The 25,893-nt window shown below is 34.3% G+C and overlaps 1 protein-coding gene across 3 annotated transcripts; it reads right to left on the bottom strand.

Moving 5' to 3' along the window:
* LOC136027882 (cell division cycle protein 20 homolog) lies at positions 1 to 24,876 on the bottom strand. 3 transcript variants are annotated; one of them, XR_010617685.1, is made up of 5 exons: positions 19,008 to 19,208; positions 12,722 to 12,938; positions 7,102 to 7,230; positions 4,630 to 4,756; positions 1 to 220 (listed from the first exon to the last, which is right to left on the bottom strand). XR_010617685.1 is itself a non-coding variant. In XM_065705302.1 (5 exons), exons 1-5 carry the CDS (start codon positions 24,761 to 24,763, stop codon positions 60 to 62), a joined length of 669 nt encoding a protein of 222 aa, XP_065561374.1. In that variant the 5' UTR covers positions 24,764 to 24,876; the 3' UTR covers positions 1 to 59. The 3 variants fall into 3 exon arrangements, 2 of the variants coding, with proteins under 2 accessions (XP_065561374.1, XP_065561383.1); XM_065705302.1 differs by lacking the exon at positions 19,008 to 19,208 and adding an exon at positions 24,729 to 24,876; XM_065705311.1 differs by lacking the exons at positions 7,102 to 7,230; positions 19,008 to 19,208 and adding an exon at positions 24,729 to 24,876.
* Positions 24,877 to 25,893: the final 1,017 nt, after the last annotated feature.

The raw sequence follows: 25,893 nt of genomic DNA, 5'->3' as shown, positions 1-25,893 counted from the left end.
TCATAATTTTCTTATTTATTAGCCATAGAAAAAAAAGAATATCAAGATACATTTTTTCTTCATCGCAAGGTGAGAGCTATCGGAGACCTAACTTCATGGTTTTGCTTTCTCGAAAACTTTGGCCAGCACTTCCAAATACAAATAGTTTCATCACATGACAGGGAAGCAATACTGGTTCCATTCCAGCTCTGGACAGTTGAAATAATCTTATCTTGATGAGCTAGAAAAAGATAATAGCCTCAATTGCGTTAGTCAATACAATATCGTGTTACTCAAAACTGTTAAAATAGCAGGTCAATGGTTAAGTTATTGACATTAGTAGGTAAAATTATTAAAAGTACTTCTAGGAAATTACAGAAAATTGCTAAGAGAGTAAATAATATTGCAACATTCGTAACAGATATATATCTAAGTGATATTACTTAGCTATGAAAGAAAAATATTGAAGAGTGTTTTTTTACTAGATGAAGGAGACGCCAGTGTTGCATGATCTCAACAAATGTATTTTAAACTTGGCGGTTCAAAAAAGGAAATATAGGAGTTGTGAAGAACGGCAACTCTATTCTTCGAGAAAGCTCTTCAGGAAATGATTAAGACCAATAAACAGAATGATGCTTGGTAAAACGATACTCAGTACTGCAAAAGTTCTCGTTTGTCAGTCATACCCACTTCATCTGCTTTTGTTTTCTTTTTGCAAGTGTCTACAGACCAAAATGGGAAATTGTGTCGGGCATAGAAGTCGCGTGACCTCCACTCCTCCTACCCCTACTAGAAAATTTCTGCACGCTGTTATTTCTTACGATTATACAAAGTTTGACCGCTTGAAAAAAAAAAATCTTGCAACCACGTCAAAACTAAGCACAGCGCATTTATTATTATTATTGTTTTGTTTCTTTGGTATTTGGTATTTTGGGTACTTTGGGTTTGGTATACTTTGGGATTTGGTATTTGGTATTGTTTTGTTTCTTTGGTATTTTGGTATAAGAAATTTTCAGCTTGTTTACTTTTAAGTAATTTTGGATATACAAAAGAAGAGAATAAGAGCTGACACAGAGAAAAATAGTAAATTCTACAGCCTGTTCATTTTCAAGAAAAAATATTAAGCCTTTACTTATTGCGTGATGATCTACTCAAATGAGTTCCGCTTAAAATTAGCCAGACATACCAGAATTAGAATCATAGAAAACATATTCGGTTTGCCCTCTCAGATCCCCAAGCTGTTACAAAAATGAAAAAATATATAATGAAATGTGATACGGTCAAGCAAATATCTTTTTAGGATGTATATAGGATTTTTTGTAGGATTTATGACCTGTATATACAAGACTTGAAAATGAAATAAAATAAGAATGAACATAATGTTGTATACAACGCAAAGACTATCAATCGAATATATTTTTCTGAGTGATATTGAGCAGAGACATTAATCAGTTGACTTTATTGACTGATATTGCTATTAATGATAATATGAAGCAAATTATGCCTTATTGATCAGTTGGCTCGAAAATTATCCACTATATGTAAATATGTGTCTTTTTGTGTTTTTATACCCTTATGTTTTATTTTTACATGGTGGGCTACAGCTTACCAGATCCTGAAACAAACTTCAATCTGCAAAACTAAGAACCTTGAAGATTCCAGAAGACTCTCAAGCTCTCTGGGCTCAAGGATCTGAGGTAGTCCTCGAGCAAGGATAATTCTATTTCATCATTTATTTCTATTTCACCATCTCTGTATAATTTTACAGAGCGCACCACAACTTTATTAGCAAAGTTGATTTTGTTTTCCAAAATTACGCTGGAGCCGGCTTATATATAGTAATTATTCTATAAATAAGTTATGAATAATAAAAAGTGGCATTGACGAAGATCAAAACTGGAAACTTTGAAATAAATTACTTCAATAATAGTTAGCAGATATCTATTCAGTTTGATGGGAACCAGTCTTAAGGAGATAGTCTCTAGTTGAATATTCTAAGGGAAACCCCTAAAAGGAATTGTTATAACTTCAACTATTTGATTTTTTTGTTAAATATTTTTACTTATTTTTTAATTTTAACAATTCTCTATACTTATAGATTGTTATCTGTATAGCCCAGAATAGATTTTTTCAACAATTTTAATGAACACCAATCTTACATGCCTGTTTGCACCGTCATAATTGTTGCTAATCATTTTCAATTAGCTCAAGAGTTAATAAAGAATCCTTTTAAACATTTCAGAGAAACATACGATTTGTCGTGGATCTCAAAATCAAAAAAAAATATAATAAAAAAATTTAGCGTAGCTTTTGATATTTCTAAATAAGTACAAAAGTTAAGAAAGAATTTAGAACAAAAAAGTTGTACAAAGCCACTTTTAAGTAAACAAATTCACAAGTTTTATTTTTATTTTCTAATATTTTTTGGAGCCATATATCCAAAAACCCATCAAAAATTTTCAGGAGCAATGTTTCGATTTGTCTAAAAAATTTACTAACAATTGTTAGTAATTTTTTTTGTTAGCTAGTAGAATTTTTTTTTTATAAATTAGCTACCAACAGACTTATGATAGAATCACAAAAACATCAAAGAAGGTTTCGCAAGCTTTTTAGAACCATGGGAAGGGTGACCCTTATTATTTTTGAATTTGAGTAACTCAATATTTATTAAAAATCTGAAGCACAGGTAGCAACCGCTTTGTGATTAAGCCAGGTCTTCTGTTAATACGAAAATATTGAGATAGGCTGAGAAAATCCGTCAGCTGAAACCTACGGACGGCATTGGCTAATTTATTTTCTTATATTGACGGGGACTTTTTTAGTTAAAAATACTCTTAAGAGTATGAGAGTTGGTCTTGGCGCAACTAGCCCCTTTTGTAAGCAGATTTGCAGAAATTTGATTTGTCACTACTAAAACTTAAATGTCTCGGGATAACAAAAGCGTTGAAACAAACGTCTTTAATTCTTGGTGTGTCTTTAATATTCACGGATGTAATAAGCACCTTACTTTACTAAAACAAGTTACGAAGAAGTGCTGCGCAAATGTCTGAAGGGATTGTGGCTATAATGGCACCAGAAAATTGCAAAATAGGATTGATCTTTACCCGAGTATTGGTATACCAGCTAACAGAAAGGAGACAGGGTGAAATCCCTCAAGTTTGCACAAGGGATTCCAAGGAAAACTAGACAGTTTGTGTCTAAGTGTATCTCCTTTTATGAAGTGGACAAACCACGAAAATTAGTTCAAATCTCCACAAGCTCAAACTTATGAGAATTTATAAGTGGGGGGCTCAAATGGCAGCAATGGTTCTCAGTCTCTAAGATCTGCAATGGGTAACACATAATATAAACAAACAATGTTAAATATGCTGAATTGTATTTATAATAATTAATATTCGTTTAGAGGGATATAATTTCATTAAATTTTAAATTACAGTGCTTGAATGAACTTTCGATAACATTTTGGGAAAGTGGATCCCGTTTGCACTGATTATCTGTCATTTTGGTCAAAATACATAATTGGAAATTTCCAAGTTTGCAGATTTTTGGAATGTGGCACAGAATTGACTCACATTCTTGCGTGCAACTTAGAGTACAAAGGTCAAAGCCAGACACAGTGTCTCAAAAGGGTAATTGTAAAAAAATTTATTGGGATAGGAATGCATTAGGGTAGTTAGAAAGTGATTTATGAACTCTTATTAATTCATGCTATGTAAATTATCCTTTATAAGTAGTAAAATAAAATTATGTACTTTTACAGTCCTTAGATGAATATTTCCTGACACTCACTGTCAAATCCTATAGGATATACACTCCTTGTTCAAAAATTGGTTTATACCTGATTACATGGCCCATCCAAACTCTACAGTTCCTTACGTATCCCAACAAATTTAAATGTAGTCCTTTTCTGGGAACAAAAACTATAGAAAAAATAAACTTTGAGCCTTAAATGGTAATCTAACATAGACAATCATACAAAGGCGGTTTTAGGGAAGACAGAGGGGGCACTTGCCCCAGGTGCAGAAATTTTAGGGGCCAAAAATTTCAAATAAATAATCTAACTGTTATTATCATTTTGTAATCTTGGAAATTTTATTTTTATAAAATAAAATAAATGGCGTAGTTGCCAGCAAGTATAAGCAAATTGAATCCGAAATTTTAATTTTTCCCATATCTTCATGACAATTCTTTGAAAATAAAAGAAAGTATAACGAAACAATTAATTTTAATGTTGCTAAACGGAGATGAAGGGGTCTTCTTAAATATAAGAGTTTGCCTATTAGATATTATTAGCAAGTGCAGTGTTTGTAGTCAATACTGAGCGGTCGTTTGGTAAACTTAAATCAATATCAACGTACTTCAGATCAATTATGGGCCAAAAGCGACTATATGATTCAGTGTTAACGAGCATGGAATGTAAAGAATTAGAAGCAGTCAATTAGGACTGGATAATTAATAATTTTTTAGTCACTGAACTAGGAAAAGCCATACTTAAATAAATAGAACATTTGTTAATCAATGAAAATTTCACAAAAATTTGGCCTGAAAATTTTTGGAAGATAGGGGGGGGATCTTGTCAAGATTTTGCCCCGGGTGCAAAAGAGGCCAGAACTACCACTGCAATTATACGATAAGCCAGCTCATATTTACCAGAAGGACAACCAAGAGCTCCAACTAGTGAAAAATCACAGGCTTTCCATAGTTTTATTGTGTTGTTGCCATTTAGAAGGGCTGTAGAGATTTCTTTGTATTCTTCATTCCATATTATTGATACAACCTAAAGTTAAAAATTTTTACAAAGCGCAATGGCTACAGAAATAATTATGATAAAAGCAGAATCAATACATAACTGTAGACATGAACAAAAATGCAGAATGGATAAATTGTTAGATAAATGAACGAAACAAATGATAGTTAAATGTAACTGAAAAAAAAAGAAAAATAGAATGGATCCTTTGGCCAATTTAGTAACACGAACCTAGGTTTCTTCATTTGACTTTTTGTCAAAAATGCTTTCGTCAATCAAATTTGTTGCAGATTTTACTTTATTATTTTTAGAAATTTTATATTACCCCAACAAAAACACAATTAAATTATCGATTATCTGGTAATATTATTCAACTATCCAACTGATAATATATATATATATATATATATATATATATATATATATATATATATATATATATATATATATATATATATATATATATATATATATATATATTATATTATATTTGTATATATAACGAAAAGAGAAATCACCAATGCAACAGCACAAACACATAAAAAAAAGGAGACAGAAGGAGAAAAGGAAGACTGTTTTCCTAAATTAATGATTAATATAGACCAGCACTTGAATGAGGCCTTAACCCTACTCATCCATACAATCACATAGGTCAAACAGCATAGCCATACACAATCAACCATAAAGAATAATCCATGGACAGGCAGTCATGTCATGTTCTAGCCAACTAATAACAAAAATATAAATAGCGGAGTTACACACAGAAATAGAAAGAGACAAACTAACCATGAAAAATATTTACTAAGACAGTGAAACGAAGAAATGTCCAATTTCTGATGTCTAAAAGCTTACTATTTAGCACGGTTACCTTGCTAAAAACAACATTTATCCCGAATGAAATAGTTGAAGGAATAGACGTGATTTTGTTTATGTGGTTTTGTAGCTAAAGATGAAGATCGCAGGATAGATGTACCTTCTAAAATCTTCCACAAGTACAAATCCTTTCTAGTCATAGAAAACGGTTGCCAATATCTTGTTGACAAAAACTTCACGTATTTTTTAATGCCCCTCGTACTATTGCATTTTGTGGTACCGGGAAGGTAATTCGGACCCAGGAGTCCGAAGGACAACATCATGGCAGAAACACAGAATGTTTCCCCTGAACTTTAGAGCGTATGGAAAATGCGAAAGGTCCAAGCAAGGTCAGCAATTAGGATATTCTGGGCTACAGGGCCGAATGTCGTTTAGTATTGCACAGAAGCAAGGATACTAAAGTGAGAATAGCAGAGTGTCATAAGCCCTTTAAGAGACGTTTCTTAAGGGTTAGTCCTATAGGCATAAGCCCTGATATAGAGCTTCCGTATGAAATATTTTCCTGAATTAAATGTATTAAATCTTTACCATATTTTGGACCTTAAAAGAGTGAACTAGTTACATTGAGTATATTCACTGTGTGAAAAAGAACCAGTTTCCTAGAATAGCTCTAGTAAGTAATCAGTCTTACAGAGGGAAGCTGATCACAAAATATCATGCTAAGATAAAAATTTTGAGAATCATGCAAGACTTTGCTGATTTTTTTTTGGAAAATAATCAAAGCTAAAACTTATAACACGCAGGGATTGAGCATGATCTCTCAAGTGACACAAAACTGTGAACCAGTAGTAGTAATTATGGATAGGTGGATTTGGTCACAGAATATTATGGTCCATATGCGATTCTAAGAGAGGAGCAAAACACCTCTAAAAAGGAAGAAGATAGGCTGATTAGAAATAAGGTGTTATAAGTCAGTTGTGAAAAGAAATGTGGTTTAAAAAATACCTCCTTGTGAGGGCTCTGCGAACTAAAGATATACTAAAGATTCTGCAAGTTAAAATACTAGTCCATTTTGTAAATAGTTCTTAAGGCACCTATTTCTAGTTTCAGTCACAACAGACCTTTTAAAATTACTCTAAGCCAATGGATCCTTAATACGATTTTCTACAATAGAGGGAGGATAGACCAGTAGATGTTTTCTCAGAGGGTTATAGATCTAATAAAAAAAAAAAAAAAAAATCCGCAAAAAAATGATACATTATCCAAGAAAATTGCAAATTTTAAACTTTTGTTTATTTGGGTCTATCAGAAGGGGGTGGGCTGGTAAGAGAGGGTTTTGGTGGTAAGAGGAGGGATCCTCTCTATGGGACCCACTTCTATAGGCTAATTGGCAGTTTTATAATGATATAAATACATACATGCAAAGTATATCTTTAAATTGAAGTATTAAAGAGACCCAAAACCTACAGATTATAGGAGCGAACTGACACAAATTTATCTGACAATAAATCCTTAACTCATTTGTCATGGATGAAAGTAAATAAGGAGCTTAAACATATTACCGGTCCTCCTGTCTCAAAAGTTTCAACTACAATTCCCTTATCGATGTCCACAATTTTCACTGAAGTATCTTCTGCATTAATTCCACCGCTTGCTAACTTGAAAGTCTCCCAAGGGCACCAAGCTAAAGCCTAGAAAATTTAACCATTTATGATTTATTATTCTTTATTTGATTTGAATTTTGAACGAAAAATGGTGGCAAACAATGATGGCTTTTGAAAACGAAAGTCTGAATAGGGATGAAGCGTGGTAAAATATAATTTTAGAGTTAAGTTTACTACCGATCAAACGTAAAATTTGTTAGTGGTTGAATTCTTCTTATTTTAAGTCTTATAATCACTTTTTCATTCTAAATAAAATTGATACAATTTTTCATGACGCGAAAAGAGAGAATGGAAAATTTAACTTATTTAATTTAGTTTAGCTTATGTATATACATATGTGGATATACATACACACAAACACACACACACACGCGCACACACACACATACACACACACACACACACACATATATATATATATATATATATATATATATATATATATATATATATATATATATATATATATATATATATATATATATATATATATATATATATATATATATATATATATATATATATATATATATATATATATATACTGTCTTGAGGCTTTATGTTCTAAATAAATCACAATGGTCGATAGGTTCAGGTCCATACACAGAGGGAATCACCGTGATAGAAAATCTTAATAGAATTCTGAGGAAAACATTTGTTGCTAAGATATAACTGCAAATAAAGATACGAAGCCTAAAAGAAACATAAATAATGATGACAGATAGGACCAAACACAAAAAAACACAAAAAACTGAAAATAAGGGTCGTTTTACCTTTCTGGATCAGTTTGGCTCTGTTGTTGAGAAGGTAATTATTGTTAATTATTAAACCCCACAAAAGGCTACAGTGTCTTTTGTACTTCGTTGAAAATTCAATATAATGTTATAATTGTAAGTTTTGTTTATATTTTATGTATATTTGAATGGAACGCAGTAAACACAACATAATATGTACTAAAGTAAATATTGATCATGTGCTTGTTAAGTAAAAATTTCTGGGGCAAAGCTTCCCACCCCCAAATGAAGCCACAAATATGGAATGGTCAGACATAATTTACACTTTTCTGAAAACAATTTGTATTCTGAGCAGTGTACTTCTTTTTGTAACACAACGAGAGCACAATTAAAAATACTATATCACAAGACATGTCAAGGCTTATAAATTAAATTGGTGCTACTTCCTCTCCCTTTCAGACCCTCTGGCCAGGGAGTTTGAGGGTTAACCCCCCCCCCCCACCTGAAATGTTTGTCCAATTCGTCCGGTATATATATTTCTCCGATATATATATATATATATATGTGAAATAAACTACGATACGAAAATCCGGTTTCATAGCCACAAAGACAGAACTCAATTTAGTTTGCTACGCATAGTGATAGAAGAGAGTGTCTGAACATGGATTTTGAAATGAAGATTTGGGATTTACCAAAGATTGAAAAAGAGGCATTTATATTAGGATAAGGGATTGTTGCCCACAACAAAAATCTGCGTCAATGGACACAACATGACTTTGTACTCTTACGAGGAGGAACATTTTTAGAGCTGTAACAATAGACCATGTTTGAAAAAAGTCAATTTGCGTGTAAATACGTGGTTTGCTTACAGTATACCATTTATTGCTGCAGTTCGTTTCATTTATTGCTGGGTTTACTAATCGATAAATGTGGCCTGGTGTGAACGAGAGCTAGGCATTTCTAGGAAGACAGTTATCGATTGGAATAACTACCTCCGTGAAGTGCTATCGATTGGAATAACTACCAGTCATCGATCGGAATAACTAACTCCGATTCTTAACGACATTTCTGCGTTCTGGGTACATTATTCTAAGTTGTAATTTTACAATTTTCCTAATAAAGTATTGTATTTTCATCATATTTGGTTTTATTTCATTAAATTTATCAAAAGTTCTGGCTGCATAATTGCATATTAGGGGGGGGGGGGTGCATTATATCAAATACCTAACCTAACCACCTTTATATATAAAATAACTTAATCAAAATTTACCTTTGTCGTTTTTTTTTCACGAAAGAGCCTAACTTCACTTATTGAGTGTGTTCTGTATAATATACAAGTACCTATGTTTTTCGTTATTTTTTGACGAGTCAGACAAGAAATTTGGGGGGAGGTGGAGGTCAAAGCTGATATCCCCCTGGATACGGCCTTGGTCCTTGCACTAAACTTCACAAACACAGAAAATGTTGCACCTATTTTTCCTTTAGTTTCATTTCTGGTCGTTCACAAAAATTAAGTAATACTTCCAATTAGATGGACTATAGCCTACCAAAAGGATCTATTTAAGGTCAAGGCTTTATTTTCAATTTATTTATAAGATCATCCCTGAGCTCATCAGCCAATCATGGAAAGGACATCAACATTCACGGAACCAGAGTTAATCGTTCCTAACCGATGTTAGCTGAAGACGCAGCTGCAGTTGTAAATGAAAAACTGTTGGATTAATGGTTTATTCACTAACAAACGTTATTTGTTTAGCCTTTTAGGCCGAGGCTTTATTTTCTATTTATTTATTAGATCATCCTTGAGCTCATTAACCAATCGTGAAAAGGGCACCAACATTCACGGAACCAGAGTTAATCGTTCCTAACCGATGTTAGCTGAAGACACGGCAGCGCTGCAGTTGTAAGTGAAAAACTGTTAGATTGGTGGTTTATTCACTAACAAACGTTATTTGTTCAGCCCTTTAGGCCAAGGCTTTATTTTCGATTTATTTATAAGATCATCCCTGAGCTCATCAGCCAATCGTGGAAAGGACATCAACATTCACGGAACCAGAGTTAATCGTTCCTAACCGATGTTAGCTGAAGACGCAGCTGCAGTTGTAAATGAAAAACTGTTGGATTAATGGTTTATTCACTAACAAACGTTATTTGTTTAGCCTTTTAGGCCGAGGCTTTATTTTCTATTTATTTATTAGATCATCCTTGAGCTCATTAACCAATCGTGAAAAGGGCACCAACATTCACGGAACCAGAGTTAATCGTTCCTAACCGATGTTAGCTGAAGACACAGCAGCGCTGCAGTTGTAAGTGAAAAACTGTTAGATTGGTGGTTTATTCACTAACAAACGTTATTTGTTTAGCCCTTTAGGCCGAGGCTTTATTTTTGATTTATTTATTAGATCATCCTTGAGCTCATTAACCAATCGTGAAAAGGGCACCAACATTCACGGAACCAGAGTTAATCGTTCCTAACCGATGTTAGCTGAAGACGCAGCTGCAGTTGTAAGTGAAAAACTGTTGGATTGCTGGTTCATTCACTAGCAAACGTTATTCAGAAAATATATATTTGGATGAGGTGTAACAAGATAGCTATATTTGCCTGTATTTTATTTATATAAAGCTTTTTAGTAGTAGGATAACAGGAGAAGAAAGAATTTACAACAATAGTTTGTAAAGCCTACACAAAGGCTGTTTGTTTAGTTGGCCCACTTGCCTTCGAAGAGAATTCTCAAATTATATGTGGGATCATCGAAAAAAGATTCTTGCTAAGCCACTGGCTTAAGTATGGGACTGTAATCGTTTTTCTTACAACGTTCTTGCGATGTTATGAAACGTTTTCTTGTGACGCTAAAATTTTAGGATTTTCTTTTAAGCTTAAGAGAATATTCACTGAACGTTAGCCAGACAACATAGCCACATCAATTTTAAACCAGTTGAATACTAATACCCGATTAAAAAACCGAAACTGATCTTCGTTAGTAATTAAATGAATCAAACAATTTGATGTAACAAAACTACAAGTACTCAGCCCGATAGCAACCGAAGTTAAAAAATACAATTTTGATAACAATTTGTACATCAAAAGAGTTTTCTTTTTATGCTGATACTAAATATGTAAAATTCAGTAAGTTTAATGATACCCATCCAAAGCTACGAATCTGCGAGAATTTGCCTTATTTTCGAAAGGGGAGAAAATACCCTCAAAAAGTCAAGCAGAATTTCTTGAAAACCACACAATCAGACTTGGCATGTCAGAGAGTCCAAATGTAAAAATTATCTACAAAAAAGTGGAATTTTGTATTTTTTGGTAGAGGAATGATCACGCATCCGTGTTTATTTGTTTCTTTTTCCCCTCAGGGGAGATCGTATCGAACCTACAGTTCTAGAACATTGATAAGGGGCATATTTGAACGGAAATCCAAAGTTCTAGTGTCCTTTTTTGATTGACCAAAAAATTGGAGGGCAACTAGCCCACCTTCCACTCCCCTTTCTCCCCGAGGACATCTGGTCAAAATTTATAAATAACAATTTTATTCAGTATTGTCGAAAGGTATATAACTATGCCTTAGGGGATGACGATTTACCTATAGTCCCTGGGTAAAGTTATGTAATTTACCCCTTGCTCACACAGTATGTTTTATTGAGAAACATTCGGATTGTTTGGGGGAATAGGGAATTTTGTGTGAAAGGAAAGGGTTTTCCAAGGGGAGAATATTTTTCAGGTTCCTTGGATGATTTAAAAAGAGAAAAAAAAATCAGAAATTGAATGTGAAAAACAAGTCTTTCATAAAAATTAAAGTAAGGAGCAATATAAAAATTAAAACGAACGGAAACTATCTGGTATAAGAGGAATGGCTACCCCTTCCTGAACCTCACTCATTACGCTATTAAGCATTACGCTTGCGAGTTCAGGGTGCTAAAATAGGTTTGAAAATTATGAAAAAGATGAAAAGGTGACGTTGGGTAACGAAAAGATTGAACAGGTGGGCAACTTCACTTACCTTGGTAATATTATTAGTAAAGACAGTGGGAGCAGTGAAGATGTTAAAAGTAGAATAGCTAAGGCTCAGGTTGTTTTTTCACAGTTAAAAAAAGTTTGGAAGAATAAGAAGATAAGTCTGCGAACCAGGATTAGAATATTGGAAGCTACAGTGATGACAGTGGTCAAATATAGCTCTGAAGCATGGGCGCTCCGAAAAGAGGACGAAAATTTACTAGATGTTTTCCAGAGAAGTTGCATACGGATTGTTCTGGGTACCCGGCTGACTAATTGTGCTTCAAACTGTAGCTTATACGAAAAATATGGTTCAATCCCACTTTTTAGGGCTATAATGAAAGAAAGGTTGAGATGGCTAGGTCACGTTCTCCGAATGAAAGATGACCAATTGCCGAAAACTGTCCTTTTTGGCCAATTGTCTGGGGCTACACGGAAAGTAGGTTGTCCACGTCTGCGTTGGGAGGATGTCATAATTAAAGATTTAAAGGAAATGGGAACTTGTTGGCCTCGGGCGGCTTGGTGCTGCAGCGAGTTATTAGTAGTAGTATTAGTACTCATTACGCTAAAGTCTTGAGTCTTAAATTCTCAAAAAAAATCATTCCAATTTAAATTTCCTTGTGTTTGAGCAGTCATTCCTTAACAAGTGTGACAAAATTCAAATTTTAAATGTAAAGAGCGAGGGTTGTAGAAGAGATATCCCTTCCCCCTCGTTTACGGAATTATTTCTGTTCGTTTCGACTTTTAATGATGCTCCTTAAATTCAGCTGAATTTAACTTCGTTTACCTTCACTTTCTTTGAATGAGCGTGTATAGCTGCTAAAGGATTAGAACTGTTCCTGATATCATACACCTTCACATAGCCAGAAGTAGTACCAAGAGCAATTTTTCCATCACTTCTCCACAAAACTTTCAATATGCAATTTCGATCCAATTTCTGGTTTAAAACCGGTTCAAGTTTTTTTCTGCTGTCGAAGAGTTTCAGAGTCCCGAACGAACTTCCACTACAAAATACATAAATTGATTATGGTATTGAGGATGTATGATCTTCATTCCTAGTTTCAAGAATAATCTTTTTTGATAACAATAACTAATTTAACTTCATCTTCTTTGAATCAGCGTGCATAGTTGATAAAGAGCTTAGACCGTTTCGGCTATTTCACCGTTTAATATTGTAGAAAGTAATTACGAAAATATCCATGTTTCTTACATAATAATTAATAAAAGCATACCGATAAAATTGTTATAAATAGAATATATAAAATATAAACAAAGGTAGTATAAATATATATAGAAAGTAATTACGAAAGAAACTATAGAAAGAAATATATAGAAAGAAACTAATGTAGAAAGTAATTACGAAAATATCCATGTTTCTTAAATAATAATTAATAAAAGCATACAGATAAAATTGTTATAAATAGAATAGATAAAATATAAACAAAGGTATTATAAATATATATAGATAATATAAGTAATTTAGATAAATAATATAGATATAAAATAGGGATATAGGTGAAATATAGTATAATAGATGGGATATAGAAATATTGATAAAAAAATAAAACAAATTAAGAAGTAACTTTGGTGAACCAATTATTTTGGAATATTGAAACGGAAAAATTATGGATTTTGGTGTTCTTCAAATAGCACTTTAGTGCCAGAGAGGTGTTCGCTGGTTGAAACTTCCCAATGAAGTAGTATTCTGAATATTGCGTTATTTCCGTAAGGGTGTGTATCCTTCTAACAAGAATCAGTTTTGTACAGAACAGAATAAATGTAAGGGATTTCTGTTCTTCAAGTATAATAAAAACAAAAAGCTCAAAAGTCAAAATTTGGAATAAAAGTAATTTAATGAAAAATAGTATGTTCAATAATAAACTATAAGCAAAAATATACAAAAATCAGGACGATTTATCTAGCTGAAAAGGGAACCTTTTCGTAATTATGTTTAGAATTCAAATATAATATTGTGTTCTTTTCTAATCTTATAGGGTTTGATTATAGAACCCAGTTTTTTGTTGGTTTTCATAGTGCTCTGTAGTAATAAGTGTTTTTCTAGAACTTTTGTTTGTAGGATATTGAATCAGGCTTTTTTTTTATTACCTTTTGTGGTGTTCTCTAATCCCCAATCGTTTTCTAGAATTTAATTTTCAAAAATTACGTTTCTTCTGACAATAATTTGTGAGAGAATAGGCCTAGATATTCAGTTTCCCGTTGGAATTTAGTTAATGACACATTGGATTATAGTTGTAAATGTAATTCGTTCACTAAATTGTTCTTTTCTGAATACTTTCATAGCTCTCAATTTTTATGCTAACCTTAAGACTGAAAAAAACTCTATAGCCTCTAAGGACCTCACGGTCACTCCCAACCACTCAATCAATCAATCAATCAGTATTTATTAATTAAAATTAAAAATATGCAAAAACAATATTATGCCCCAACAGAGAGCGGAGCTCATAAGGCTGGGGCAGCACAAATGGATAAAAAAAAAACACAACGTCTCGTCATACTTATAATTCCAAAGGAGAGAGAAAAAACTAAGACCAAAAAAAATATACGAGAGAAAAAAAACATACAAGGTAGGAGATCATAGAGAAGGCCACCCCAGCGCAAGAATACCAGAGCAAAATACATACTAAAATCTATTATTAATCAATCCCGACATCCAGGCAAAGATTATTTTTGAAATATGTCTTTTCAAAGAAAATCGACTTGTGAAACTTCGGGACATTTCTACAAACTTAAGTTTATTTGCAATATGAGGAATCTGGCATCTGATTGAGAATCTAGCTCTTTCTGATTTGATTGGCGGAAGGCGATACTTCTTGGAGCGGATACAATGGGCAGGAGAAGTGGGAGTCCCAATTATACCCAAATCATGGAAATAATTTGTTTAGGAATGGATATCATAATACCACATTGCTGTATGCACGTGCTTCAATTGTTTGAGATTAAGTATATTGAGAAAAATATATAAAGTTTGGGTTTCTGACAGATTTTTAAGTCTCGCAGGGCGATGAACAAAAGCACCCAGAATTCTAATTGCCTTATTTTGAATTATCTGAAGAGGTTGCAGATGGATCATAAATGTGTTGAGATAAACTATGGGGCAATAATTAAGATATGATTCAATTAGAGAATGGTATAAAATTTTAAGGATGGAGAAAGGAAACACCTGTTTCAATCTGTGAAGACAACCCAAGTGATGGGCAAGTTTCAATCTCAAATAATCAGAATGCTTACGGAAAGATAAAAGCTCATCGAGAATAACCCCAAGGTAACGAAATGAATGTACTCTTTTATCCTACTTTGATTTACAATTAACTCATCTATGGTAATTTTATTTATCGCCCGTTGTGACCATCCAAAAATCATGAATTCAGTTTTAGAAAAGTTCGGAGCTAGGCAGTTACACGCAAACCATTTATTCAAAGATTTCATTGCTGTCACCATTTTCTCAACCAACAAAGATGGAGTTTTAGATTTTACTGTCACAGCCGTATCATCTGCAAAAATTACTGCTAAACTATTATCTTGGGGTAAACACCTTGGGAGGTCATTTATATAGATCAAAAATAGTAATGGCCCCAAAACTGATCCCTGGGGGACTCCAACATCATCAATAACGATATGGCTTGATAGATGTCTATTTATTTCTACTTGAATTTTTCGATAATGCAGGTAAGATTTTATTAGATCTAGGCCTTTGTCTCTAATATCTGTGTTGTTAATTTTTTCCATCAAGATTTCATGGTTTAGCGTATCAAATGCCTTTTTTATATCATAGAAGAGAGCAGACACATAATTATCATCATTTAGTAAATCATTAAGATTAGCGCAGCAAAAGCTTGTTCAGTGGAATGACCCGACCTGAATCCAAGCTGATTCTTAGTAAATAAATTCCTTTTATTAAAATAGGATACCATTCTTTCTTGAATAATTTTTTCTAGAACATTAGATATTGGAGAAAGAATAGCTATTGGGCGGTAGTTACCTACATCTGTCTTATCACCTTTCTTATGAATTGGAATAACTCGTGCAGATTTCCATACTTCTGGAAAGATCCCTGATGATATAAATGCGTTTTAAATATGAAGCAATGGAACATGGATTACACAAGCAAGTTCTTTCAGAATATTTGTGGAAAGCCCATCTAGACCTAGGGAATTACAACGTTTTAAATTCGTTATTACTTTCTGGAATTCACCGAAAGTAACAGGGGCCAGGAACATACTAAAATTTTCGGATGACGGTGGATAGTCTTTATATGAACCAATTTAATAAAGATTCAGGGGATTTCAGATCAGCAGTAGCACTAAAATGGGAAAAGTAATTATAAAAATAATCTGCAACAACATCCTTCCCCTTCAATTCAATACCACTTTCATTTATGATCACTTCAGGATGTGATGTCTTAGTATTATTTCCAATTTTTTCCTTGATTAATTTCCATGTAGTCATAGGTGAATCCGATTTTTTAAATGAATTTTCATAATAAATTTGTTCACTTGTTCTAAGAATTTTAACCAGCAAATTTTTATAATTTTTGAATCGCTGCACATTATGGGCTGAGGGGTATTTCATTTTTATCTTATAGAGTCGATTTGTTTTTCCTTGATAGATTTTAAAAGCGATAAACTTATCCAAGGTTTTTTGGGCGAGTTTCCTTTCCGGTATGTAGCTCTAAATGGGCAATGAAGATTCAGTTTTTCGTTCAGAATTCGATAAAATAAATCCAAAGATGTATTTGAATCATTCTCGTTAGTAACTTCACTCCAATCTATATCGCTTAGACTAGATTTCAGTTCATTCATATTTACTTTTGAAAAATTTTTCCTTCTCATAGGGTTTCTTTATTGGCTATCTTTTGCGCTCTGAGGTCAGACATTAAAATACAATGATCAGACGTATCTTCCATAACCACGAATGTAGCCTCACATGGATAAGGTGCAAAATTGTTATCAATCAGTAAAAAAGATGAATTTGTAATTCATGTCGGAATAAAACATACTGGGCTCATACCATGTGAAAGGTTACATTCTAAAAACTGAAGGACATGTCGGTCAATCCTTTGCAGGCTTGATGGGAGGCATCCCATTAAGTCAATATTGAAGTCCCCAAGGATAAAAAATGGCATTCGAAGATTTGATATCACGCTTAACATATTTTCAAATTTGTCAATATAAGTCTGCCATGCTAGATGAAGGAGGACGATAAATTACAGCAATTAACATTTTTCATTTTTTGGTAAAAAACATTCAACAATACAGCTTTCAAAAACCATCTCAGTATTCAGATATAGAAATTCTTCTCTCAGTCGCGCCGGAATATAATTTTTAACTAGTATTGCTAAACCACCTTGCTTTTTTTATTTCTGCTTACATGAAAGAATTGGAAATCGCTAATATTAATTTCATTTGCCGAGCTTTCATCTAAAAATGTTTCACAAACCCCAAGAATATCCGTGCCCGATTCAAATAAAAAAATTTCAATCGCACCTTGCCCACTCCTCCAACCACGACAGTTCCAAAAAAAATTCTCCTCATATTTGGTTTTTATGAGCTATTTCATGAGAAAACAAATATTTATTTGGGGGGACTAAAATAGAGTTTAAAATGTCATTATTATCATGGGCTAGGGGCGTTTGGAATATATTAATAAAGAGGGCTGATTTTCTTTCAGATTCTTCCAGTCTAGATGCAGGGATCCCATGAGCTCGATTAACCATTATCGTGCATTAACCTCACGCCAAGGAGTACCCCCCCCCATGCCTCTCTCACTGAAAAATTAAAGAACTAAAACTCACAGATAATTCAACATGAAATACGAAAGAAAAATCAACATGGGAATCCATAGACACTGTAAGTACCAAAATGCAACAATCAAGCAAACACTCTCTCCAAACTACAACTAAATGAACAAAAAAGAAAAAAGCACACAAAAAACTTTCGTCACTCGCAATTTTGTTACCACCCTTCATTTCATTCAAATTATCCCTTCGCGCGTCCAACCCAACCTTCAAACCAATCAAATACAGAAAATAACTGAAAAAAAAGGAAAAAAATTCACTTTTCCATAGAACTTCCAAATCCACCCCTATGAATATCAACTCTATGAGGGATATGCGCCTAAACTGAATCCATAAAGTCCTTATTTACTTTGTCAACAGTCACTTTTAGAGGCTCAGTGTTTGGACACTGGCGTATACACAAAAGTGGCAGGATCGATTTTGTCACCCAAACATCCCCACGATTAACTCCACTGTTGAGTAATTTTAACCAAACAGCAAATAATTTTCTTCGAACTTCTCGGACCGATTGCGGGGCATCATCCGTCACAAAGATATTAGAATGCTCTAAAATTGACTTGTTTTTCAACATCCTAGCGTTCTTCAGTATAAGAATTCGGGCTTCTTTTTTTGCAATTTCCACTTTGATAAATTGTTTTTCATGGTTAATGTCTACCACTAAATATTCAAAATCCAAACTCAAGCCAATTCCATCAGTAATTACTTTTTCAAAGATTTTTTAGCTGATTCTTCATCATTAACTGGGACATTCCAAAGCAATAAATTTTTTTCAGCATCTCTGCTTTCTATTCTCATAGTTCTCCCTTTCAATAAAGATAACTCAGATGTTAAACGAACATTTTCTTCCGCTAATAGAGACATATTACTTTTTATCATTTTTGACTCACTTTCAACAGTAGCTATTCTAGGTTTTAATTCGGAGACTTCCTTTTGGGAGGTAGCAACAGAATTCTCAAGGTGTGATAATCGAGATTCAATAGACCTAACTGATCCAGATAAATCATTCAGAATTTCAGTGTTTGACTGAATTGTGGCCAAAATTGTGCTAATATTGTCAGCTAACGACATCAGTGAAATATTTTCTACTCCTCTTGAATCGGGCGAGCTGGAGTCATTCAACATTGAATTATCCGATGCCGATATAATCGCCATAGCTTCTTCTCCCCGTTTGACCTTCTTCCTTTTTCCAACCATTCTTAACAGTAAATACAGCAACAAAAAGGGGTTGAAGGGGAACCAAAAATTGCAAATTGCCTACCTTAAAAAGCTTTATCTAAGCTTTAAACATAACCACGGCAAGCAGCTTTAATCAGTCTCAGTCCAGCACTCCTATTATAAAAGCTTCAATTTTTCTTTTCCCTTTTTTTCAATTTATCATAGAAAATTCACTTCCATTATTTAATCTTCCGATCAATCTTGGCTAATAAATGAACAAAAAATACATCAAGGCAGGTACGGAACGGACGCGCGTTAGGCTATTGTTAGCCGGTCGAATTCATTCAGGTAATATTTTGTTACAACAGAATAAATTTTGTCTCTAATTGATTCAGAATATAATCCTTTTTCTACGCTTGTTCATAAACTGGTTATTAATCCTTTTAAGAGAATGAATAGGTCTTAACAGATCAGAGACTGAATAGCAACTCAATTACACATCCTGTCTTATTTACATTTCATGTCTTCAGAACTTGCAAACCATTAGTCAGAACACAAAATAGTTGATAATACTGGGAAACAGAGTGCATGGTGAACCCCATCGAAAATACATCTTAATTAAAAAAAGGTAAAAGCTTATTACGGGTTCAATCGTAACACAAGGTATGGCAGGTTTCTAATAAAAAAAAAAAAAAAACCCATAGATTTAAACATCACCCGTGGCTTATTTGAGATATATTAGGAAACAAACACCAAACTTTGTAGCTATTAATTAGACCATCACAGAATAAAACATCAAAAAAGTACCGTGAACCATCTGGAAACCAAAAACTATTGCACCAAACACCATAAAGAAAACACCATAAAAAATCAACTCGAACAGGACGTAGAAATCAGTAACTAGAACAGTTACTTATTTTATAATTATATTTTTTTTTAAGTCAAGAGTCAGCTCAGAAGCTAGATGTCTGTTAAAGATCATTTCTTTGGTTCTGGATCGGTACTTTAAGCGACCTGAAATCCAGGATACATGTGGTGAATCCAGGTCAACATGGATATGACTAAAAATATACATAGAATGACCATGTGCGTAACTATATAGGATATTGAGTGCAAAAATGGTTTTCAGTTACAAACAGTTCTAAAATATGATTTGGAGAGGTAGGGAGCGTTCTTTAAAAAACTAGTATGGCTCAAATATTTTTTAAGTCTGATAACTTATACAAAAAAGTTTTTGATAAATCAGCGCCTTTCCATGTATGTTTAAACTTAAATACGAGGATAATAGCAGATACAAGTTTCGTTGATCCAATAAATTAAAAAAGTAAATTCTCAGCTGTCCATGTGAACCAAAATAGGGTTAGAAATCATCTCGGTTTATCCTCCTTGAACGACCTCCTCAATGTCAAACTAATAACCTCGAAAAATTGCGAACCCAACTACTTGGAGCTACGAATGCGACTATATACGACTGTGAGTACTTACAACTGCAAATGGCATTACTTGTCACTTCTACCGCTATAACTACTACTGCTACTACTTCTACTACTGCTACAAATGCTACTACTACTACTACTAACACTATTGCCACTAATACTACTGCTACTACTACCACTACCATTACTGGTGCAGCTACTATGCTACCCCTAATGCAGCTACTACTACTACTGCAAGTGCTACTACTGCTACTACTACTCTGGGCAACAAATGATGACAAAAAATTACATAGTCAACGCTCAAGCAGCCAGTGGCACGCTTGTAAATAGATTAGTTCAGGGAGCTGTGAGAACTTTGGGCGATAAGTGCTCTCATTACATAATTGCTGATATTCTTTGTTTGTAACTTCTGGTACTCGCTGCTCGTTCTAATGGTAATTTTAAGTTCTTGATACTACGGTATTGGTATTCTTATCCATTATTCGCTTTAATGCCCAAAAGTTTCAGTTATTGAGAAAGAGCATCGTAAATGTTAAACTATAGGCTGCTCTGTGATGAAATGCAAAACACTAATTTTAAAGTCCAGGTGTTCATTAGTAAAAATCTTTGATAGGCTTCATCAACGCTATTATATAGGAACAGAATGTGATCAGGCCAGCCTGGCACCGCTTCTGGCTAAATCTCCAAATTTACTGAATGACAACAGCCTGGAAGATACCATCCGAATGTGGAAGAGACTATCCTTTTGCTCTGAGCTTGGTATTTAGATTGACCCAATTCCATCGATGTTTTTGACTAGGGTTTAAAGGAAAAAATGTGTTCTTGGGTCAAAGCGTTTTCTTCTGCTCGAGAATTTCCCTCTGAGCCAGATTGTTCTCCTCCATGGTTCCACGGCTCCTGAAAAAACTTTCTCACCTGTGAATCTGGACAAAGCCAGCACTAGAAATTGTCTGGACTTCACCATCTTGAATTCTGTTCACAATTACACTCAACTTCCAATCCTAGGCCCGTATGTGATACTTTTGAAGATATATATAAATATATATATATATATATATATATATATATATATATATATATATATATATATATATATATATATATATATATATATATATATATATATATTTTTTCTAAGATATTGCCACTGGAATGTCATCCTGAAAACATCACGAAAACTATGGGGTTTCAGCCTTGTAGTTTAAAACAAGGTTTTTAATTCGGACATTTTCCTCTATTCAATGTTGAACAACAACTAAGTGAATTAGATTTATATATATATATATATATATATATATATATATATATATATATATTTTGACTGAAAGACTGAAAAAACTGAGAAGAAAAAAGAAATGCAAAAAGTGACATAGTATGAAAAATCAGCCTATGCTGATGGACAGACAAATTCCACGGGGTTTATTTTTGTTAACCTGCGACAGAAGGAAAAAAAGAGAGTCTGTCCTATCAGTTTTTGAGACACTTGGTCCTGATTGATGATCGGGGGGTCTCTTCAGTAAGTTACAGATGATTGTTGGTTTCCTTAGTTAACAATTGTTTGGATAGTTGTGACAACCTTGCCAAGGTCTAGTCTTTCCAAACTAAAGTCTCTGGGAGATCGTATTTCACATTACCATAACGTATTTATCTCCCCCCCCCCCGACCAACCTTTTTTCCTATAACCTTATGTGCAATTTTCACCCTCACTTGATATCAACAGTTGTTCCTTATTTGACTGTACCATGCGACGGGACCCTGAAAAAGCTACTATGCGTTTCCTTTGGATTTTCATTCCATGCCACTGTGCTTCAACCGTCTCCGCGACAGTTGGTATCCTTGGCCACAAATAATTTTAAACTAAGTTTTGGTTTGATTTAAATCTGGGTGTGTTTCCGCTGTTGGAGGCTAAGAGGCTATTACATCCAACTTCTCATGATGGGGTGAATTGCCCCGTATACCAGAATCTCGTTCTTCATTTCTCTCAAATTGTCATTTAATCGTGCTAAAAGGCCCTGATAGGTGATAACTGAAAACCCACAAGATATTTGTTACTTTTTTTTTCATTTTGCTGGTGGGTTGTTTGGCATATGGATTCCCCTCAGGCCAAGCCTAAAAATTTTCTTGCTATATTAGAACGACTATTTTCAACTTAACTTGCGGATTCCCTTTTTCAAAATCCCAAGACTGATTACAATAGCCATACAGATTACTGCCTGTAGTGGCTCTTGCTACATCTACTGCCATACAGGCTACACTGTAGACACGTTGCCTGGTAGTGGCCCCTCTAACCAAACTGATGTATAGTTGCAGTATGGAAAAATCGAAGGTTAATTCAATTGAAGCTGTTTTTTCTTGTTACGCTTTATTGTCCTTTGAGATTCTGACCAATGGAACGCGGTTATTTATCTTAAGTGGGTGGTGTTGAGCCTTGGGCCTTAATTATCAGACAACGTCCTTTTCAATATTCTTCGTTCCCCTGAAGCTCAATCGTCATTTTATTCGGGAGGATCTTTTCACGTCTTGTATTAATAAGCTAGCTAATTTAGAAAGACAGAAAGTTCAGCCAGACTACGATCGATCAGTCAGATAATTTTCTTCGACAAATTTTGCAAATCCATTTAATGAGCAAGTTGACACGGCTGTTGCGTACTTTGAAGACTTCCGGATTAGTCTAAGATGTCAAAGGGACATGTCACTTTTAAATTCGAGAAGAAGTTTCTCGTCCTATGTTTTTAGTCCAGTTTTACCCCACAACCACAAGTAGTCGCAGTAGCAAATAGTCCCAGTTCCAGTAACAGTAACAAAATAGAAGTAGAGGCCCTGAGAGTTCCAAATTAATACCATTACCCGCTGCTAAGATATTGCAAATGCACCTTTTTGATAACTTGGTTGCACTTAGTGCCTTTTGAATTAGTTTACCACACCGCTCAAAATTCTCCACAATTTCACCTCATTAAACTTGGTCTTTTCGGGCACGCCCAGGATCCAAAATTCCACCTCTCTCCCTTTCTTAGTAATAAATTCTGCATGTGAAAAATTTGGCAAATTACATTATTTACATTCCTTGCCCCCAAGAAAGGGGAGGGGTGTGGCATACCGGGAGGGATAATCATGTTAATTTGTGGCCCTTTTGAACAAAAATTGATTTTTAACATTTCTATCAGTGTTAAGGGGGTCATCTAAAAGGGACGAGGGGACTGGTTTCTCTTTTAATTACTCTTCAACATCCCCCTCAAAATACCAATATAGTAAGTTTCAATATAATACCCTCAGCCTTTCCTTAGATACTACAGACGCGCCCTATTTACATATATCATCATGCATGTAGTGTGCTTTGAATTTGCTCGACATTCCCCTCAACATTTCCTGACAGTTTCAACTTAAATTCCCTAAGTCCTTTTCCGGACCCAGTATCAAACATTCCCATTCTCCCAATAAGAATGCTTATACTTAAACATAGGCAATTTGTATAACTTAAAGCTCCTGCCACAGAGGCTACGAAGGATTATTTCCTATAATTATTATAGGAAATATTTGATATTTCTATAGTTATTTGATCTTTAGACTAATTTGAACTAGATAGCTATTCTTAAGTTTTGACCGGATGTCACCTTGACAAGGGCAGCTAAAAGGGCACTAGAGGTGGGCTAGTTACCCTCCAATAATTTTAACATCCCCTTTGGTATGCTCAGAAGGTATCAATTAAACACCCTCAGCCGTTCCTAATATATTGCAGTTACACCTTTTTGACAAACTGGATGGACACATTGTTTTTTCATTTAGATCAACATACGCTCTTAACCTTCTCCGAAGGTTTACCTTAATAACCTTCACATCTTAAACAATGAGAGACACACATAACTTAAGCTGTTGGCCCTCAGGATGTGGAAGGGATTATGTCAACCTTCAAAGAGTAGTTATTTGACCTTTGGGCAATTTTGAACAAAATAATTACCTCAAAATTATTATATATATTATAAGATATAAAAAATCTCATGATCTACCTGTTAAAAAAAAGAGGGGAAATAAAATTGATTGAGAGGAAAATAAGTGGCAAGTAGGCTGTAGGGCGGGTGTACGCGTTCATCCTAGCCGGCTGGTTAACAATCCACTTTGGCAATTAGCGTGAAAAAAAGCAAGTGCATGACGATAACTTTATGAAAAGATGAACAAGTGCACTGACTATTTAGTAGAAATTATTAAAAAATAAAATAAGCTGCCTATAATGCATGGCTTAAATTAAAATAAATTCTCAAGGTATTGACACCCAAAAATATCCTAAAAAAAATTAAATATTTGTTCTGATTTTTGTCATGACGATAAAACAACAATAAAGAGATAAAAAGAAAAAAAGAAAAATGAGAAAGTCAGGAAAGGAAATAGCCAACCATGCAAGTAGTGAGCTTCTCCAGTGAAGAGACATAACGCCATCATCCTTGATTCGATGAATTACTTTCAGTGTAACTGGATCAATAAGTCCTAAAAACACCTCAAATCCAACAGCCAACAAATCACCTGAAATTTTTTTTTATAAAAAATAAGTGCCATTTGGAAGATTAAAAAAGAGGTAAAGAATACGGCACTAAACCCTTAAAGTCCAAACTGGCATTGCTGATCTCTGTTTCAAGGTCCTTCAGCCAGGAAGAGTAACGGGGAGCTGGGGGCAGCAATCCTGTGCTTTCGCTTACCCTTTCTGCTTACCTTTCCCAGATTTCTCCAGGTCCCTATTTAGAGCTGGGTTGACTCTGACTGAGCTTACAGAGTGACGTCACTGACCCCCATCCCAAACCAAATAGCCGGCCACACCAGGAATAGAGCCCCCGTCCTTCGGACAAAGGATTCCAAATTCAGCGCGCCAATTTGGAAGATTCCGCTAGAATGAAACAAGGATCATGAAGAGAAATTGATATTCTCGAAAGAAAGATAAGGGACAGATACAAGAACTACAATTGTCATAAGGACTTTCATGGAGAAGAACAAAATCCTACTGTCTTTCTGTAGTAAGAAACGAAAAGAACGAAAAGCATTGTTAATTTTTCAGAAACTTACGATTTTCAAAAAAACCAGTGACAGTAAAATACTAAGCACTCATAAACTTTCGAATTTATTTTTGACAGCATCATACCCGACAAAACATGGGGAAGGGGTCAAGCTTCCCAGCAAACATACTTCAAAGGGACCTGACACGCTGTTTTGCTAAGAATTTCCTCCCAAAAATTCCAGGTATTAGCTTTTCCTGCTCTATATTAGGGGCGGGCAAACAGTGTCACACGCACAGAACTCAGTGTATTGGATGATTACGGGTAGTAGGCTACACGAGCACGACACTCTTTCGTCCGCGTGTATCGTTTCTTAGATCATTTTTAGCCTTAGCAATGGTGGGAATTAATTTTGAATCGGTGCTTGAATTCCCTTTATCCATTGACGAGCAAAAAAACAAAACAAAAACATAGAAAGCGGCAGTTGGCAAGAGTTTTGTAAGCATTGGGGCCTGGTGTGAAAATATCTGAACATCCCTGCTCTGCGTGATAAAATTATTAGTGAGATGTAAGG

This window comes from Artemia franciscana, chromosome 1 (assembly GCF_032884065.1).
Source record: "Artemia franciscana chromosome 1, ASM3288406v1, whole genome shotgun sequence".
NCBI lineage: Eukaryota > Metazoa > Arthropoda > Branchiopoda > Anostraca > Artemiidae > Artemia > Artemia franciscana.
Note: the sequence above shows the minus strand (reverse complement) of the source record. Positions and strands in the feature narration are given on the sequence as shown.